The sequence below is a fragment of the Petaurus breviceps genome, unplaced genomic scaffold (genome assembly GCF_028583685.1).
Source record: "Petaurus breviceps papuanus isolate PSGF00001 unplaced genomic scaffold, PetGlider_PUasm1.0 182, whole genome shotgun sequence".
NCBI classification, from domain to species: domain Eukaryota; kingdom Metazoa; phylum Chordata; class Mammalia; order Diprotodontia; family Petauridae; genus Petaurus; species Petaurus breviceps.
In genome coordinates, this window is record NW_027185786.1 from 1,277,870 (window position 1) to 1,297,792 (window position 19,923).

Here is a 19,923-nt window from a genome sequence, read left to right on the forward strand (position 1 = left end):
TGTAGAGCTCTTAAATTCTGGGACTTAGAGACTCAGTCTGTCTGTCCCAGTACCTGCCCTGTGTTTATAGGTCCTGGTCAATGTGGGTCAAACCAATTGTTCCCCCTATAATTGGTTGAGGAAGAGTAACAAAAGGAAGAGGCCCAAGTGTTTCCCAACTCTTTTGGGTCACTGGGGATAATAAGTGGGATGGGGGCATTAATGAATGTTTGCTCTGAGAGCTGAGATCCCAGGCATTTAGGTCCTTGCTGCTGCCACTGCCATCATAGTTGTCATTGGTAGCTTCAGTAGCCAAATAAACAAATATAGACTGGTTCATGGCCAAGCCAGTTTCACTCCTGTGCCCTTTCTTACCCTGTCTTGGGCTATCATTGACCAGTTAGGAAATCTCTCAGTTTGTCTCCATCCCCAACCCTCTCCCCTTGCCCTTTGCAGCTCTGCAGACCAGGACAGAGAGGGTCAAGGAATAACAGGGAGCATTTGTTAGTGCATCAGAGATCAGACCAATCTCTGAATGCTTCAAGGTCAGGCTGATGTCAGGGCATAAGCAAGGGATGGGTGATGAAGTCATTTAACCTAACCTTGTTCCAGTAGGCAGACACAGAATTTGTACATTTTTCATACGTCCTGAAAAGTGCTGCATGGTCTCAGTGAGAGGACAGCAAAAGAATGAATAGATTAATGAAAAAGCACTTATTAAATGCCTACTATGTGTCAAGTATTGTGTTGAGTACTGAAATATGACTACAAAAGAGAAACAATCCCTGCCCTCAAGGAACTTGACTTCTAATAAGGGGGTGCAACACACAGAAAGTAGCAGTGGCCAGGGATAGGAGATTTGGTTTTGGAAATGATAGGTACTATGAGGAGAGTCTTAAGGTGGTGGATTGTATGCCCTTTTCAGTTACCATGGTAATATCACTAAGCACAGAGCCTGCCATGTAGTAGGTGCTAAATAAATGCTTTGACTGTGATTGATTTTATCAATGTTCTCAGAGTAAGAGGTAGAAGGAAAGATGGGGGCGGGGTATGGATGATGAACAGGGAAAAGGGAAGGGGGATGTAGTAACTAATAGATCCAGGATAAATGATGTAGAGAGGATTCCTGTTTGGATATAAGTTGGAGTATATGTCCTCTGTTGTCCCCTTTGGCTAAACACTGTAAAGGGAAAATCCCCACCTGGGAGAGGACCAGCACAGGGTTTTTCTTATTTGTTTTTTTTTCCACCCCTTTGTAAGCATCTCCAAGATGATGTCAACTCTGATAACATCAACTCAAGAAGCATTTATTAAAGATTTATTATGCATCAGGAACAGTGCTTAAGCACTGAAGATGCAAAGATAAAAACGTTCCTGCCCTCAAGGAACACACATTCGAATGGGAAAGACAAATTCAAACAAATACGTACAAGCAAGATTTCGATATGAGACATGACAAATCACAGCTATCTCAGAGGGAAGGCATTAATGCTAAGGGGGATGGGGAAAGACTTCTTACTTCTTGGATTTTGGCTGGTACTTGAAAGAAGCCAAGAGGCAGGGATGAGGAGGGAGAGGATTCCAGGCATGGGAGGCAGGCAGTGAAAATACCCAGAGCTGATGTTGTGTGGGGAAAGCAAAGGCACCATTGCCCCTGGATCATGGAAAATGTGGGATGAAGTAAGGTCTGAGATGACTGGAAAGGTAGAATGGGGTCAGGTTAGGAAGGGCTAATAATAACACTCTATGCTGCTGTAAGGTTTATGAAGCACTTTCCTTGCACAAAAACACCCAAACAAATAAAAATAAAAACAAAAATCTATCTCCTAGGTATATGTCATATGTTTACAAGGTCCATCCAAGACAGTAGGGAGCAGGTGTTATCTAAACTCAGCATCTTCCCTAGTGTCCAACATATGCTCTATATACAGTAGGTACTTTTTGAAAGAAACCTCCCAACTATTTTGCAAGATAGGGAAACTGAGGCCCAGAGTGACCTTCCTGAGGTCATACAGCTAGTAAGTATGATAGCAAGGATCTGAAACCAGATTGCCGGATTTCAATTCCAAGGTTTTCCGCACTACACCACGTCACCTAGCTGTTCTCTAAGGACCATGGTATATTACATTTTATTCAGAATATGAATCTATACCTCCCATGATTACTCTTGAACTTCCCTTGCCAGAGATAGAAAAGAGAAATAAATTTACAAAACATGCTCTTTGAGCACACATATATGATCTTTCCTTATTATTCTATTGTTGCTTTAGGCTCCACAAGTATTCCCCCAAATGAAGCCTCTAAGCACATCCTCCTTTTTTAATCTGATTTCATTATCTTTAGTTTTTATATTGCCCTTACTTGAAGAGATATTCTTCATTCCTCCCTGCTTTTCCTGCCCCTCCCTGTGTCCCAAGCCATTCCTCACCCCTCCCAGCCAAGCAAACCTTTTCTCTTAACAGAGATCTAAAAGAGAGAAAGGAAAAACAAAACCACACTTCTTGTCTTACCAGCTAATGCAGACCTCAGCACTGACCAGCACCTTGGCATCCACTTCCCTGCTTCACCCTGGCTCAGTAGCTAGAGTCCTGGACACATAGACTTCTCAGTATCTCCTCTTGTCATCTTTCAAATAACAAACACGTTAGGACTAGAGGTGGTGATGCTGACAGATGGTGGGCGGAGGACCTGATATTGGCTCTCAATTTGTAAGCCCAGATGCTATCATAGGCAGAAACAGTAAAACCAGTAAGGCAGCCCTCCTATAATATCAATCATGAATGAATTCTCTTTGGAAATTGTTTACGATAAGCCCTCTGTTCAAATTAGAATGAGATAGAGAGAGTTCTCATGGACGTTGTGTGAGGAGGACCGTGGAATTTCCCAAAGCATACTTATTCTGTTGGAGTAATCTTTCCTTCATTTGATCTCAGGGCACTTTGTACTCCTTTTTTAAACTCAGTATATATTAATTGGCATTATATTTCTCTTGGCATGTCTTAGCTCTCCTCTGAGGTGTACACTCCTTGAGGGCATGGACTATTTATTAAAACTAAACAGATAGTTTACAATTTAATGACTAGGTCAGGATTCCAAAAGATCAAAGGGCTAGAATGTTGGGTCAAATTAAATAAGGTGAAACTTAATCAGGATATACATAAAGTCTTACACTATGAGCAGTGAGTGGAAGGTACAAAGACAGGTAAGGAGTAATTTCTTGATAATTACAGTTGTCTAAAAAGGAAATTGATAACTTGAAGAAGAAATGTGCTCTGCCTTGCTGGAAGACTTCAAATGAAGGTTGGACTAGCCTTTATGACTGATGCAGGAGAGAGCCAAGTGATGCTTGGCTCAGGACAGATTGGACTGGAGTTGAACTCACTGCTGCCAGTCATATGCTGCCAACAAAACTCCCAAGTGAGTCCTGAGCCAGATTAAAATGTAATTGGGAGATGTTGAACAAAGCAAACAAAAATACAATAAAATGTAGATAATGTTAATTTGTGGTTTTCAGTCAATATACTATTTGCATGAATCTGTTTCTATTTGACTTTGACAGTACTGCACTAAACTACCATTTCTTAGTGACCTCAAAGGTGGGATTCTCCTTCCAGCACAGGTGAGATTTTTTTGGTGTTTCACAACTTTGAGTTGCTATGATTCTGTATCTTATTTGTCACTAAGTCTAGCATTGTGTCTGGAATAGAGTTGGTATTTAATTTTTTTTTTTTATTTAAAGCAAATGGGGTTAAGTAATTTGCTCAAGGTTACACAGCCAGTTATTTTGTGTGGGTATTAAGTATCTGTGGCTGGAACCAATCCCGGGTCTCCTGACTCCGGGGTGGGTGCTCTTACTCACTGTGCCACCTGGCCACCCCTAGAGTTGGTATTTAATAAATGTTTGTTGTATAAGACCTACCTAGACATACCCACTTCTTTTATTTTTCACATTTTCCTTGTTTTCACTCAGGCCACTTAGATGAGAAACATGACCAGGATAATAATAGCTAACATTTTTGTATCACACCTAATATATGCCAGACACTGTGCTAAATGCTTTACAAATATTATCTCATTTAATTCTCAAAACAGCTCTGGGAGGAAGAGGCTATTATTTTACCCATTCTACAGTTATGGAGCCTGAGGCAAACAGAGCTTAAATGGCTTTTCCAGGGTTACAGAGCTAATAAGTGTCTGAGGTTGGATTTGAACTCAGGTCTTCTAACTCCAGACAGTGCTCTATCCCTTTATTGTTTTCTCCCCAATATCTAGCACAATACCAGGCAACAAAGCAAGTACTTAATATAGGTTTGATAACTGACATTGATCAAAGTAACCAAAACTGAAAAGTGATGGGATTGGCTTGAAATTGTCCCATCAAACAGAACAGTTAGAATTTAGAGAGGCAAGACTTCCTGGGGGCACAATGAGGAATGTGAAGATAAGGTGGGGTTGAGAGCATACCCAAGCACATTGGTGAGAGACTCATGAAGAGTTCCACTACTGTTACTTAAGGAAAGGGAAAGTTGTGAATGGAATCAAAGGTTTAGACATACTTTGAAGTGGCATCAGTCCAGACATTGGGGAACCTCAATATCACATTTCATAATATTTCAATTGCATAGCAGCCATAATGTAGTTGTTAGAGAACCTATCTGGAAACCAGCAAGACCTGGATCTGTATCCATCTCAGATACGTACTAGCTGTGTGACCCTGGGCAGATCACCTACCCTCCCAAGACACTAGACAACGTCCAACATTATAAGTGCCACCTTGAATTGTTAGAAAGAATTTCCCTTTCTGCTGGTAGTAGAGATTGGAGGAAAGGAACACTCTCTCTCTACCATTGTCATTTCCTGTACAAATGAAATCATGAACTCTAGTCCATATCCCTTCAACTGTGTATAATAAATGTCTGCTAAATAAGAATGTGAATATATTTTCCTTTGGGGTTATTACAAGTTGGGCAGAAGACATGAATCTTATTGGGACGGGGCAAAAAGGAAAGTTCATTTGTGATAAATTTATCACATATTATTATTAAATTGATTTAATACTGTAAACAAATAATTTTCTGAATCGGTGTAGTGGTTGTGTGAGTAGAGAGAAGGGGATATATTCAACAATCAATGTAGAGAAAAGAAATTTCAATATTTAGGGAGCTGATTAGATACATGGGGTAAGTAGGAAAGAGTCCGTTGATTGACACCGCTAACCTAAATTTGTCAACCCTGACAGTATCTCAAGTCAAGGGACAACATTTTATGAAGATCTTAGCTCCAGAGTCAGAAGACCTGATCCAAATCTTGCCTCTGATGTTTACTGCCCTTGTGACCTTGGGCAAAACATTTTAACTCTCTAGCCTTCATATTTGTCATCTATAAAATGAGGGGATAGTATTCTTTCTAGAGTTCTGATCCTATGATCCTTCCTTCCATAAAAATTTCATGTTCTGTATCCTATTCCCTCTGGAAATGTTCCTTGCTAAGTAACAGGGAGCAAATTAGATGGACTAATTCTTATCAATATCTTACTGGGTACCATGGGTACAATACCATAACAGAAAGGCTGGCATAGTGGACAGAGTGCCTTTACTTAATGACAAGAAGACCTTAGTTCAAATTGTACTGCAGATGCTTCTAGTTATGTGGCCTTGGATAAGTCAGCTAACCTGTCTGAACCTCTGTGGAAACATTTGTAAAACATGGATAATACTAGCTCTTGCCTCCTGGGCTTGTCATGAGGTCAAAAGAGACAATGTATATAAAATCTCAAAAACCATGCAGCACTATATAAATGTGAGTTGTTCTTGGTGTTAGCAGCTAACATCTGCAGTTTATAAAGGACTTTACTTCCTTTATAGGAAAAGATGGCTTTAATCTTTGGACGTTTCAAATACTACAGTAGGTCTATAGGACATTTTAATGTGAGAAGAAGCTTTCAGGCATCTTTTGAATTCTGCTACTTAGTAACTCACATTTATATAATATTTAAGATATATGAAGTCCTTTTTCATAACAACCCTGTAAAGATGTACTTATATCCCCGTATGTACCACAATCCCTGTTTTACATATGAGGAAATTGTAGTTCTGAAAGATTGCCCACCTTGTTCATGGTCATCCAGTGTATAATAAGAAATTCAAACCCAGTTTTCCTGATTCTAAGGCCAAGGCTCTTTCCCCTATGGCATTTAGATGAACGACAGCACTCATGATACCCAGTGGCCTGTGTGGTAACAAATAGAAGCTCCATGAGTTTTATCCCAAAGTCATAAACTCTCAGAAATACTTACGCAGTGTGAATAGTATCTGCAGCAACTAGAGATTCTGAATTGTGCTGGTTTCCTTAGCTTCTAAATTTCTTCTCTCTTTTATAAAATTTACTGACTTTGTACTTTAATCACTCAAGACTTTAACACTTAACCATGACAAGAGTTGTACCCAACAGGTAGACATGGATGAATTATGATTTCTATTGTTAGAGGAATTTCCAAATCCATGACCATTTGAATACTTGAATATTTTAACCATTCTTATCATTTGATTTGCTGACTTCCCCTGGTCCTCTGGATTGGTAGAGTTGTACAAAAGTGGAAGAGACTGCCTTGGAAAGTAGTGAACTCCCCATTACTGTATGTCTTCAACCAAAGATTGGATGACCATTTGTTTTGTAGGTTTCAGAGGGAATTCCTGTTCAGGTATTTTCAGGTTTCTTAATGATATGCCCATTTCTTTTCTCTTATGTCCCCCAAATAATTTTCCAAACAAGAAAATAGTTGGTTCTATAATCTTATGTACTAGTCAAACAACATCAGGGCAGTTAAGTCTAGCATCATATTTTAAATTTTATTTTGATATAAATTCATGGTTTGGGGGAGGGGTAAGTTGAGGAAATGGAGCTAGTAATAGTTTTGCCAGTTTAAAAAATTGATATAAATAAGGAAGATTATATCATATTGTCATTTTGATATAAATTCAGCATGTCACTTCAAGGAAAACCACAATCCTTGCAACAAGCAAGCAAAGACAATCAAAATAGACCCACACATTTACAAGGTCCAAAAGTGTATTTTTCATTATACTCTTTGAATCCATCCCCTCTCTGTCAGGAGGTGAGTAGCAGGTTTTATCACTGGTCCTCAGGAATCCTGGTTTGCCATTGCATTGATGAGAGTTCTTAAGTCTTTCCAAATTGTTTTTCTTTACGATGCTATTGTTACTGTATGGATTATTCACCTGGTTCTGCTCACTTGCCTCTGTATCAGTTCATACAAGTCTTCTCAGATTCTTTTAAAACCACCCCCTTTATCACTTCTTACAGTACAATAAATTCCATAAGATTCTTAAGCCACAATCTGTTTAGCCATTCTCCAATTGATGGGCACCACTTTTGTTTCCAGTTCTTTGCCACTATAAAAAAGAACTTCTATAGTTCTGCACATGTAAGACCTTTTCCTCTTTTTTGATCGCTTCGGAGTCTAGGCCTAATATTGTCAGTTAATAAACAGGTCAAAAGGTATGTGTAGTATAGTAACTGATTCGATTTAATTTCAAATTGCTACCCAGAATGACTGGATTAATCCAAAGCAGAGAATCATATTTTAATGAAGGACATTGGCAAACCGGAGCATGTTCAGAAGAAGGTAATCAAGGCAGTGAGAGTATTTAATGTTATTTATATGAGAAACTTTTGAAGAACATGGGACAGTTGATTCTAAAGGAGAGATTTAAGGGGACTTAATGGCTTTTTTTCTAATATTTTCTAATATATTTCTAATATTGAAGGCTTTCAAGTGGAAAAGATAATGAATGGTCTTACATGGCATGACTCCAAGGGGAAGACCTAAGACCAGTGTGTGGAAGTTACAAGGAGATGAATTTCAAATCAGCATAAGGAAGAATTTCCCAACAATAATAATAGCTAGCATTCATATGCATTTAAGGTTTGCCCAGAGCTTTAAAAATATTATCTCACTGGATCCTCACAACAACCCTGCAAGATAGATGCTATAATTGTTCACATTTTATAGTTGGGAAAACTGAGGCAAACAGAGGTTAAGTGACTTGCCTGGGGTTACACAGTTAATAAGTGTCTGAGGCTAGATTTGAATTCAGGTCTTCCTGATTCCAGGCCCAGCACTTTATCCACTGCACAACTGAGTCTTTCTTATGAAATAATAAGTCCTATTCCTGGAAGTATTAAAGTGCAGGCCAGATGATCCCTCCCCAAGGATGGTATACATGGGACCCATTTCGTAGGTGGGAAATTTGAATCAATGACCAGATATTTTTAAGGCATTTACATCAGACATTGTTTTAGGTGATATTGATAGATACAGATACAAGAACAAGATAGGTCCTGGTCTCAAAAACCTATATTCTTTTAGGGGGATACCACATGAAGAACAGCCTTTGAGATGCCTTCCAACTCTAGAATTCTGCTATTTACAATTCTGCAAGCATTCAATCAATTAATCGATAAGCATTTATCAAGAGTTTACTATGTGCCAGGCATTGGGTTAAGTACTCAGAATACAAAGAGAGGTCTCATATCCAAGATATATGAGGAATTTACTGAAACATATAGGACTAAGAGCCATTCCCCAATAGATAATTGCCCAAAGGATATGAACATGCAATTTTCAAAGGAAGAAATCCAAGCTTCCAATATTCCTATGAAAAAATACTCCAAATCACTAATGACAAGAGAAATTAAAATCAAAGCTATGCTCAGATTTTATGTTATACCCATCTGATTGCCAAAAATTACATTAGAATAATGATGAATGTTGGAGGGTGGCTGGAAAAGAGGCATACTAATGCATTGTTGGTAAAGCTATGAATTGGTCCAGAGATTCTGGAAAATAATTTGGAATAATGCCTCAAACGTTAGTAAACTGTGCATACACTTTGACCTAGTAATACCACCTCTAGGCAGGACCCAGACATACAAAAATATTTATAGCAGTTCTTTTCCTAAAAACCTGAAACTGGAAACTAAGGGTATTCTTACCTTTCAGGGGATGACTCAACAAATCATAGTATATAAATATAATTGAATATTATTATAATGTAAGAAATGAAAAACTGAACAGTTTTAGACAAAAGAGGAAAGACCTGTATGATCTGATACAGAGTGAAATGAGCACAACTAAGAGAAAAACTCATATAATCACAACAATATTATGAAGAAAAACAACTTTGAAAGACAACTCTGATTTGGGCAATCATAAACCATGAATCCAGAGAACTGAAGATGCCTTCTCCCAGAGAAGTGATTGACATAAAATGCAGAAGGAGACATTCTTTTTTTTTTGCATTTTGGAGGGGGGAGGGCAGGGCAACTGGGATTAAGTGATTTGCCCAAGGACACATGACTAGTTTTGTGTTAAGTGTCTGAAGCTGGATTTGAACTCAGGTCCTCCTGACTCCAGGGCCGGTGCTCTATTCACTGCGCCACCTAGCCGCCCCAAGATGTTCATTTTTTGACATAGCCAATGTGCAAATTTGTTTGCTAGACTATGTGAATCTACCTATTTTTTAAAAATTAATTAATAGGGAGAGGAAGTGGGAGGGAGAGATGATATATTCTTCAAATAAATAAATAGATGAAAATTTCAAAAGAAAACCAGAAAAGACAAATCAAGAATAGTTTTCCTCAAAATATGAAGAATCTTGTTCTCTTGTTGGAGTCTTCTCATTTTCAGTCCCAGACTTTTTCTATTATTGTTATTTTTTAAAAAATCTATCTTTAGGAGAGGCTAGGTGGTGCAATCAATAGAGCACCGGCCTTGGAGTCAGGAGGACCTGAGTTGAAATCTGGCCTCAGACACTTAACACAAAAACTAGCTGTGTGACCTTGGGCAAGTCACTTAACCCCAATTGCCCTCCAAAAAAGAGCAAAAAAAAACCAAACAAGTCTTTTGGGGGAGGCTAGGTGGCACAGTGAGTAGACCACCGGCCCTGGAGTCAGGAGGACCTGAGTTCAAATCTGACCTCAGACACTTAAGACAAAAACTAGCCATGTGACCTTGGGCAAGTTGCTTAACCCCAATTGCCCTCCAAAAAGCAAAAACAAACAAAAATCTATCTTTAGGTAATTTTGAAAGAACAATCAAACATTTTACTTAACTGTGGAATTAAATTATTTGTGTAGGAACCGTAGAAACAAAATGAGAAAGCTGGGAGGGATTTCTAAGATCATCTATTTCATTCTCTTATTTTATGGGTAAAGAAATTAGGACCCACAGAGAGAGGAGTAATTCACGTGGGGGAATATTTTTGGAAACTATTATCATGTGAGTGATCAAAGCCACAGTGAATGTCAATAAATAACATAAACACCTCAGAGTAAACTCAGAGATCCTGGAGGGAAAGTGTTCCAGGCTTGGTTACAAACCTGGGCTTCACTATGGTCTACTTTGATTTAATATGGTTCTCCTCCAAGAAGCTTCCTGGAAACTTCTATGTGAATCTCTTTTGTTCTAGTTATAGTTCCATATTGAAGGTAGGTTGAAGATGAAGAAGCAATGTGTTCTTTTGTGGTCGTTGTTCAGTAATTTTTCAACGTGTCAGACTCTCTTTTTGGGGTTTTCTTAGCAAAGATACTGGTGTGGTTTGCCATTTTCTTCTCCAGATCATTTTACAGATGAGGAGACTGAGTCAAAAGGGTTATGTGACTTGTCCAGGGTCACACAGCTAGTAAACATCTGAGGCTGGATTTGAATTTGTGAAGATGATTCTTCCTGATTCCAAGCCCAGCACTCTATGTATACAGCGACACTGGCACTGTGTGACCATGAGCACATCATTTAATAATTCTTCATCAATAAAAAGAAGGTTTTGGATTATTTTGTCTCCAAGATCCCTCCTGCCTCTTCATCTATGATTTTATGACTTTTTCTAGGTCACCTAGAAAACTGGTGGTGCCAAAACTTGGGGAGCATTTCAGTTCCCAAATGCTCTGTCATGTGTATTATGTAAGCATCTTGCCTGTGAGAACCAAACTGTGGAGACTAGTGTGTGGTCCAAGGGCAAGCTGATATTCACCGTGCAGGACATATAGCTTCTGATTCAAGTTGCTACCCTCCTAAATCTGCCATGATGCAATAACATTCAAGGAGCCCCTGATTCTCTGAACAATAAGAAAGGTCTGAGAAGTAAATGAGAAGCCATAGGGAACCCATCCTTCTAGGACCTGAGCTGGAGGAACTGGTACAGCCTGGGTAATATTTGGACAATGGTTGGTCACCATGTATTGGACCTCATGAAGAAGAGAGTAAAGATCAGAAGGCTGGAGTGGAGAGTAGATAAAACCTAGTTTTGTCCCTGTCATCACTTGGGTCAGGGGGCCAAGAGGTGAATTTAGGTTGGAGTCTGGTTTTTTTGGATGGGTGGATTTCCTAATAATTAGAGTAGTCCAAAAGTAGAATGATGGTGGATTCCCCCTGCTTGGAGTTCTTTAAGAAGAGAATAGATACCAACTTGTCAGGATGTTATATAACTGATTCCTTTCATTCATGTTTAAGAATAATAACAACAGTAATTTATATAACAGTATTTATATAGTTCTTTAAGATTTGTAAAGTGCTTTACAAGTATCTCTTTGAGCCTCAAAACAGCCCTGGAAGCTAGGTGCTATTATTATTCCCAGAGGAAGAGAGGTTGTGACTTGCCCAAGTCACACAGCTAGTGAGTATCTGAGACCACATTTGAGTTCAGATCCTCCTGATTCTAGTCTCAGTGATGGTTTCTGAGGTTCTTTTCTGACTTAAATTCTATGATCTGAAGAAGAGAGAAGCTGAAAGCCAGAGGCTAGACTGAGCCATCCTTCCAATGGATTGCTAGGGGAAGCTAAATCTTAGCCACACAGATTGAGATAGAAGTCAGTTATGACAGATCCAAGGTCATCAGGATGGTTGGTGAGGGTGACGGGTTGGTTTTGCTGATGGAGAGTGCAGAGGAACCAGCCTGGGTAGAGGGCTGACTCCAATCTATAGGTAAGCCCACTGTCCCACATGTTCCACATATAGAAGGTGAAGTTCTTAGATTCCTCCTTGCTGCAATAAAGGTCCATGATGTTCTTATGCTGAGGAGCAGAGGCAAAAACAATGAGGAGAAGCTAAAACAGAGGACATAGGCAGACTTTATCTTCTGTGCCTGCTGACCTCCCTGAGGATAGACCTCCCATGAAAATACATTGAAGGATTACCTGGGGGAGGTAAATTTCAAAGGCATCTAGAAGTTAGGATAGAGGGGCCTTCCCCATCCCCCTGCTCCCCAACCACACACTACTAGTTAAGAGGGGCAAATCTCAATGGACTGCTATCCTGGGTCCTGACCCAAGGCTATGTGTTGTAAACCAAGATTCAGGTATCCTGGAGGCACTGTAGGTTGGAACTCACCTCTATGTGAAGAATAGGCTGCTGATCCATCCCCACTGATAAACACTGGGATCCGTCCTCAATGCCTAGGATAATTGGGGACCGTTTGGCATCAAGTGACCTATTGGGGACCACACTGAACTCTTCACCTATAAAAAGGGATCAGATGGAGAAAAAGAGACCCTCCCTCTCTAACCTTCCTAATCCGTAGGATCACCTGGGGAGCAGGACCCCTGAGTTCCTACCTGCAGCACTGGAAGAAGGTGAGGGGCTGCCTGGCTGGAATGTTTACATGTTCCCTCACTAACTGATCCAGAGAATGAGACTTCATTTGGTCTGGATGAACAGGAGGACAAAAGAAGTGCTGGTTGGACTCCTTTGAATCAGGGAGTAGAAGAACCCTCCATCAAGGAGGAACAGTGTAGTACTAAAGGACCTTCTCTTTTTTTGAGTACCACCCATTTATTCACTCAGTTTGGCTCATTTCGTGTGTTATTTACACAGCACTGAACTTGGAGTCAAGTGATTTGATTTCAAATTTCAGCTATGCCACATACAACCTGTGTGACTTTGTACATGTCACTTAACTTCCCCACTAGAAAAGGAGCAGGTTGGAGTAGATCAGGGCTTCTTAAATTTTTTCCATCATGACCCCTCTTTGAGTTCTGGCAGCATACATTGGTGTTGCATGTTCAGAACCAAGGCTGCAGGGAAGCTGCATGATGCAACATGGGCAAGTGCTTCCAGAAACACCTTGGATTCATTCCACATTTGATTCTGAATTAATTTTTGGTTGTTGTGCACTCAGAAACCTTTTACTGTTGCCAAATTTTTCACAACCCCATATGCAGTAGCACCCCACAGTTTAAGAAATACTCGACTAGATGGCCTCTAAGTCTAGATCTAGGAGGCTTTAATCCTTTAGTTTTTTGTTGAAGACAAAACTTTGAAGTGGTGTCCAATCTCCTCCACATCAGTGAAAGGAGTCTATGCTACCTGAGTATCATTTAGAAGATATGTAATTCTGATAGGCTATTATATGGATGCCATGAGAAAGTCTTCTTTCTCCTGAACATCCCTCCAACCATACCCACACACCCACACACACCAGCCTGCCATGGTGCCTAGACTCCATGAAAATACAAATACTCTCAAAGGACTAGAACATCATCAGCCATGAAGGACCAGATCCTTTCTTGTCTGACAGCTAGAGACACAGAGTAGGTAAGTTTCAATAGGGTAGAAAGCAGAATGGAAGGTCTGGAGTGTGGCTGCTTGTTTTCTCCCATGAGGCTCTGAGTTACAGGATTTGAGAATCCAGGCATACACCAGATATCTGGAAGTGCAGATGACATAAGAGGCCAGAGAGACACCAAAGATTAAAAAAAAAACCCTGCCTTCTTCCCAAGGCAAAATGCGCTTGCCTTGTTCAGCTATATCCTCTCTTTCCAGAGGACATGTCTTCCTGTACCCAGATCTTCTCAATCCTTAGGAGACCAGTGCATGGGAAAAGCAGGATTGTGCCCCACTATGGTACTGAAAGGCTAGTCTATATCAGCTAGCGGAAAAACAAAGACCTCACTAACAATCTCTTCTTCCCAGGAAAACAGAGGGCTTGGCCAAGACAAAACATAAATACAGAGAAATTGTATTTTTTGATTTTTGATTCTCCTATGGGAGAAAATGTTCCCAGTCCTTCCGATGTCATAGCAACAATGTATAAGAATATTTAGGGACCTGTTGAAATATAATCCCTTTGTTAGGGACTTTTGGTTTGTACTTTCGTGATAAATGATTTCATGAAGTCTGGAGCCCAGGTGCTCTCCAGCTCTTGAGATTCTAATTTAAATATAACTAGTATTTCTAGGGCCGGGGCCTGTGAGCCAGTGCTAATCTGCATGGTGGACCTTTCTGTGCTACCAAGAGACAATATGGAGAAAGCCTGGCAAAACTGGGAATGATTTTGTAACTAACCATCAAGAAGTTTACCTCCTTGCACTGTTCCGGCCAGCAGCTGGTCATTCTGTACATAAATGGCCTTCATTGTAGCATCTTTTATTCTGAAACACAAGAGTCTGTTTAAGTTTGGCAAAGGCAGCTACAGCCCTTCCATGGTGCAATGAAAACAGCCTTGGATCCCAAATCAGAGCACCAACGTCAGAATCCAGGCTCTGTGGCTTGCTCTCTTTGTGACCTGGAGAAAGGTTCTGAGCCTCAGTTTCCTCTTCTGTATGAGCACTGAAGGAGGAAAGGGAATCAGGAGATGAACTTGTTCTTAAAAATATTTTGATAACTATTTCAATATAATTTTATTCCTTTGAAATCCTATGTATTTTTATGTTCTTAAAAACATTATTCTCCCATTGATAAATGGTAAAGGAATATGAACAAGCAGCTTTCAGACAAAGTAATCAAAACTATCTATAGTCATAAGGAATAATGCTTTAAATCACTATTGAGTAGAGAAATGCAAATTAAGACTGCTCTGAGGTACTGCCCCACACCTATCAGATTGGATAATATGACAGAAAAGGAAAATGGCAAATGTTGGAGATGTTGGAAAATTCAGACACCAATGTACTGTTGGTTGAGTTGTGAACTGATTTAACCATTCTGTAGAGCAATTTGGAACTATGGCCAAATGGTTATAAAACAATGCATACCTTTTGACCCAATAATACCACTACTAGTTCTGTATCCAAAAGAGATAAGAAACAAAAAGGCAAATGACCTATATGTGTAAAAATACTTGTATCAGTTCTTCTTGTGGTGGAAATTTAGGGAGATGTCCATCAATTAGAGAATGACTGAACAAGTTGTGGTGTATGATTGTGATGGAGTACCATTGTGATATAAGAAATGATGGACAGGATTCTCTCATAAAAACCTGGAAAGACTCACACAAATGGATGAAAAGTAAAATGAGTAGAACCTGGAAAACATTGTACACAGAACAGTAATATTATATGATGATCAGTTGTGAATGACTTAGCTATTCTCAGCAACACAATGATCCAAGACAACTCTGATGTACTTATGATGAAAGACGCCATCCATCTCCAGAGAAAGAACTGATGGAGTCTAATGCAGATCAGAGCATACTTAAAAAAAACTTCTTTATTTTTCTTATTTTTGGGGGTGGGGAAGGAATGGTTTATAACATAATAAATATGGAAATATGTTTTGCATGACTGCACATGTATAACCTATATCAAATTTCTTGCCTTCTCAATGAGGGGATAGGACAGGGAGGGAGAGAATTTGGAATTCAAAAATTTTTAAAACAAATCTTAAAAATAGTTTTTATGTGTAAATTGGAAAAGAATAAAATATTAAATAAATATAAAAACATTATTCTGAAAAGGAGTCCAAAGACTTCACCAGACATTACCCCAAAACATTAAGGACCCCTGGATTAAAAACATCTCTAAAGCTTCTTTGATCTCTGAAGTCTATGGTTCTTTACTTTCCTTAAGATTAGTCTCATTAGCTTCTCTGGCTTTTCCCCCAACTTCCATCTCTGTGCCCATTTCACCAGTAAGACATTTCTCTCCCAGATATTCTGAACTCATGCATAACCCAATGAGCTCACTCCAAAGTCGCTGGCCAGATACCCAAGTCTATTTTCCTTTCCTCTTCTTTCTATCTCTCTTTTCCAGAACCAGTTTCCTGGGAGAGGTAGAAAGAAGGACCCAAGAGTCAGGAACTTTGACCTCTGGACCCTGCTTTACTATCACTTAGATGTGTGACACTGCACAAACCCCATCACCTCTCTGGGTCTTAGTTTCTCTATTTGTAAAACGATGGTGTTGAATCAGATGCTCTCTAAAGTTTGTCTCCAGGTAAGTTTTCTTCCTTACTATTCCTAATTTTTGTCATTACTTCTCTGTGTCTCTAATAACAATTCCACATATTTGGGATTTCAAAGCACTCTTCCACTTACTACCTCATGTGATGACCATAGCATTCAGCAAATTTTTCTTAAGTGCCATTATGTGTAATGGATTGTGCAAGGTATAAGGGGGAAAGGGAGATGAGGTTCAGATTAAATTAGGCAATATTCTCTCTTAATAAAGAGCATTCCCATTCTGGAGGTGAGGCAATTATCTCCGCTTGAAAGCTGAGATGACATAGAAAGCAAAAAGAGAGCTAGACCCGTAGACAGGAGACTCCAATTTCAATACTTGGCTTCACCACAAGTAACTGTGTGGCTTTGGGAAAGTTGTTTAACCTCTCTGAGTCTGTTTCCTCCATTTTAAAAGTAAGAGATTGATACTGTCAAAGTTAAAATACTTAAATCCTTCGTTTAGAAATAACTGATAAGTTCACTGTTTTTATTTGGAGGGAGATTATTTAGATACTTGCTTCAAAGCCTCTGTTGCATTGAAACAAAAGGTATTTATATTTTTAAAGTTCAAAAAAGGAAATGGTTAGATTACATGAAACCTTCCTTCTTCCTCCCTTCCTCCCTCCCTTCCTTCCTTCCTTCCTCCTTTCCTCCCTCCCTTTCTTCCTTCCTTCCTTCCTTCCTTCCTTCCTTCCTTCCTTCCTTCCTTCCTTCCTTCCTTCCTTCCTTCCTTCCTTCCTTCCTTCCTTCCTTCCTTCCTTCTTTCCTCCCTCACTGGCATCATGGTACAATGGAAAAGGCATAGGATGTAGTCTGAGAACCTGGATTCAAATCCCACTTACTGCCTCTGTAATCTTGGTTAGAGTTTTTGAGACTCCATTTCCTCATCTATAAAATGGGGAAGCTGGACTTGACCTCTAGGGCTTCTTCTGGCTTTAGAGCTCTGAACTCAGGAGATTGTTTAGCACTAGTCATGTAAGTTCACAGCACAGTGAGGGGGGTCTCAGTTTTCTTCATATGTAAAATGGGGAGTTGGGCTAAATTATCCCAAAGATTCCTTCCAGCTCTAAATATAGGATTCTATGGTCCCCTAAAGAGACCAATATCAAAAACAGGTCAGTCATGTAGTCAGTCAACAAGCACAGAAGTACGTGGTGTGAGCCAGGCATTGAGGAAAGGAAAGCAAAAATACAGTCCCAGCTCTCAAAGAATCTACATGAAAATAACTATAAAAGTCTACTTCTCCATGATGTGAGGGTGCCAAATTTTAAGAAGCAGCATCACGAGGTCAAGAAGTTTTGCTTATAGTGACAGTCACCTGTTGTTTGAAATGAGAATTATATCAAGGGAAACAGAAACCCTAGAAACTCACCCATTTGAGCTCTGCCAATTCTGCAGGGATAACACAGCAGCAGAGATGCAATGAGAGGTGGGGGGGGGGAGAATTCCCCTCTAGAACTAGGTTTTGCCTTGATTATACAGCATTTTATACAAAATTTGAACAGTTTTGATTCAGAGAAGACTCACCGGTAATGTAAGGCACCGCTTAGAACCATCTTGAGCTCCTCAGTTTGGAGGATCTTCTTACTTCTAGGAAAAAAAAAAGCCCTAATGGTGAATAGGGTCTAAGTTGTCATGAAAAGGGAGAGGAGGCAAGTCCCTGAGGCTAAACAGAAAAATGAGATCCCACTAGGAACCTGACCCCAAGTCTCCTTTCCTACTTTGTCCCTTCCTCCCTGTAAAAATGAAAAGGAAAACATTTTCCCAGACTAAGGAAGGGTGGAGAAGAGCCACTGAGAACAGGTTCCCAAAGCCACCTTGGAAACATCAAGGTATTAGAAAGTAAAGCTATAAAACACCAGTGTGCCCTGACAGTACCTTTTCTTCCTTCTTCCCAGAATCAGTGCTCTGCCAGCTCCCAAAGAGATCCACTCATGCTATATAAGAAATGAGGGGAGGAGGAAAATCACTGACCCACCCCTTTCCATGCAGAGGAAAGTCTCAAGTTGGAACATGTCACTACAGCACCATTAGCATTCTTAGTAATTTAAGGATTTTCTAATTTCTCCAAAATAACTAGTGAGTCAGTGTCAGTGGTAGGTTAGAAAAGCATTGCCTGTGAGAACATGGGAGAAAGAGCTTGCAACTGGTATCAGAAGATGGCGGTTTGAATTTTGGTACTGCCATTTATTCTTTCTCTGGGACTCAGTCTCCTTAACTATAAAATGAAGGGTTTGAACTAGATAACCTTGGAGATCACTTCCAAGTCTAAATCTCTGATCTTGTGACCAAGGAGATCTGCTCCTTTGACCCAGCTCCAGAGATACAACCTTTGTTCTTTCAACCAAAATGGCTCAGTCAGCTTAAGGAAACAGCCTCAGTTTGGGATCTGTCCAGGGTGCTTTCCTTCCTAGTTACTTTGGAATCTCAACCTCTTTAGGCAAGCTCCTTGGGGAAAGGACAGGAAGTGGACCTGACCTCCCTCCATCCCCTCAACTTTCTGGGGTCACTACAATGTATTTTATCCTGTACTTTACTCCACATCCTCCTTGATAATTTATGGTCTAAATGGTTTTGTTGGAGTAGATCCTCATTCCATCAACACAGAATGCATCCATTCTGTGACTACAAGAATGGCCAAAAGGGGAAAATCACTTGTGACCAATCTGGGGATGAGTCCCTCAACTTAGCTAGTCTTGTCTTCAGACGAGACATACACGATCCATTCTAAAGTTTGTACTCAAAGTCCATCAGCTTGGTAAAGAGGCAACAGCGTACAAAGCTCTGGTTTTAGAGGAAGGACAACCTGAGATTCAAGTCCTACCTCAGATATTTACTATGTGGCACTGGGCAAATCACTTGATCTCTGTTGGCTTCAGTGTTCTCATAGGTAAAATGAGTAGGTTGGATGCAACAACTTCCAAGGTATCTTCCTACTCTAAGCTTACTGCTAGTAAAGCCTTCAAGCAACAAAAATTAATAGCAATTATGAATTTTTTAAATTTGATTTTTTTAATCAACAAAAATCATTTTTTTCTTTCACTCCCTTCTCATCATTGGAAAAAAAGAAAGAAAAATGAAATCTTTGTAACAAATTTGCATAGCCAAAATAAATACCTGCCCTGATTGTATCCCCCCCAAATGCACGGCTCATCCTTTGAATCCATCACTTCTTTATCATGAGGTGGTCAGTGTGCTTCGTTATTGCTCCTTGGGACAATGGTTGGTCAGTTACATTGATCAGATTTCTTACATCATTCAAAATTATTTGTCTTTACAATGTTGTTGTTATCATATGTTATCATCCTGGTTCTGCCCATTTCATTCTGTATCAGTCCACATAAATCTTCCCATGATCCTCTAAAATCATCCCTTTCATCATTTCTTTTATTTTTTTGAGGCAATTGGGGTTAAGTGACTTACCCAGGGTCACACAAATAGTAAGTCTCTGAGGTTGGATTTGAACTCAGATCCTCCTTACCTCAGGGCTTTTGTGCTATGCACTGCACCACTTAGCTGCCCCTCCTTTCCTCATTTCTTACAGCAGGAGTATTCTATAATATTTATAAACCATAATTTGTTCAACCATTCCCCAGTTGATGGGTAACCACTTAGTTTCTAATTCTTTGCCTTCCCCCCAAGAGCTACTAGGAATATTTTTATACCTTTGGGTCCTTTTTATCTTTCTTTGATCTATTTGTAATATAGGCCT

At 39.7% G+C, this 19,923-nt stretch overlaps 1 protein-coding gene across 5 annotated transcripts in view; it reads right to left on the reverse strand.

The window, feature by feature from the left end:
• The window catches only part of IL1F10 (interleukin 1 family member 10), a 27,829-nt gene extending 9,645 nt beyond the window's left edge, over positions 1 to 18,184 (reverse strand). Inside the window, exons 1-5 of one of the 5 annotated variants that reach the window (XM_069087560.1) lie at positions 18,090 to 18,184; positions 17,739 to 17,801; positions 14,339 to 14,424; positions 12,386 to 12,450; positions 11,527 to 12,069 (exon numbers count right to left, since the gene is read on the reverse strand). In XM_069087560.1, coding sequence (XP_068943661.1) covers positions 11,842 to 12,069; positions 12,386 to 12,450; positions 14,339 to 14,424; positions 17,739 to 17,767 — 408 coding nt within the window. In that variant the 5' untranslated portion in view covers positions 17,768 to 17,801; positions 18,090 to 18,184 and the 3' untranslated portion in view covers positions 11,527 to 11,841. Of the gene's footprint in view, positions 1 to 2,489; positions 2,605 to 11,526; positions 12,070 to 12,385; positions 12,514 to 14,338; positions 14,425 to 17,738; positions 17,802 to 18,089 lie in introns of those variants that run through there. The other 4 variants (XM_069087561.1, XM_069087557.1, XM_069087559.1 and 1 more) reach the window with 4 other exon arrangements.
• Positions 18,185 to 19,923: the final 1,739 nt, after the last annotated feature.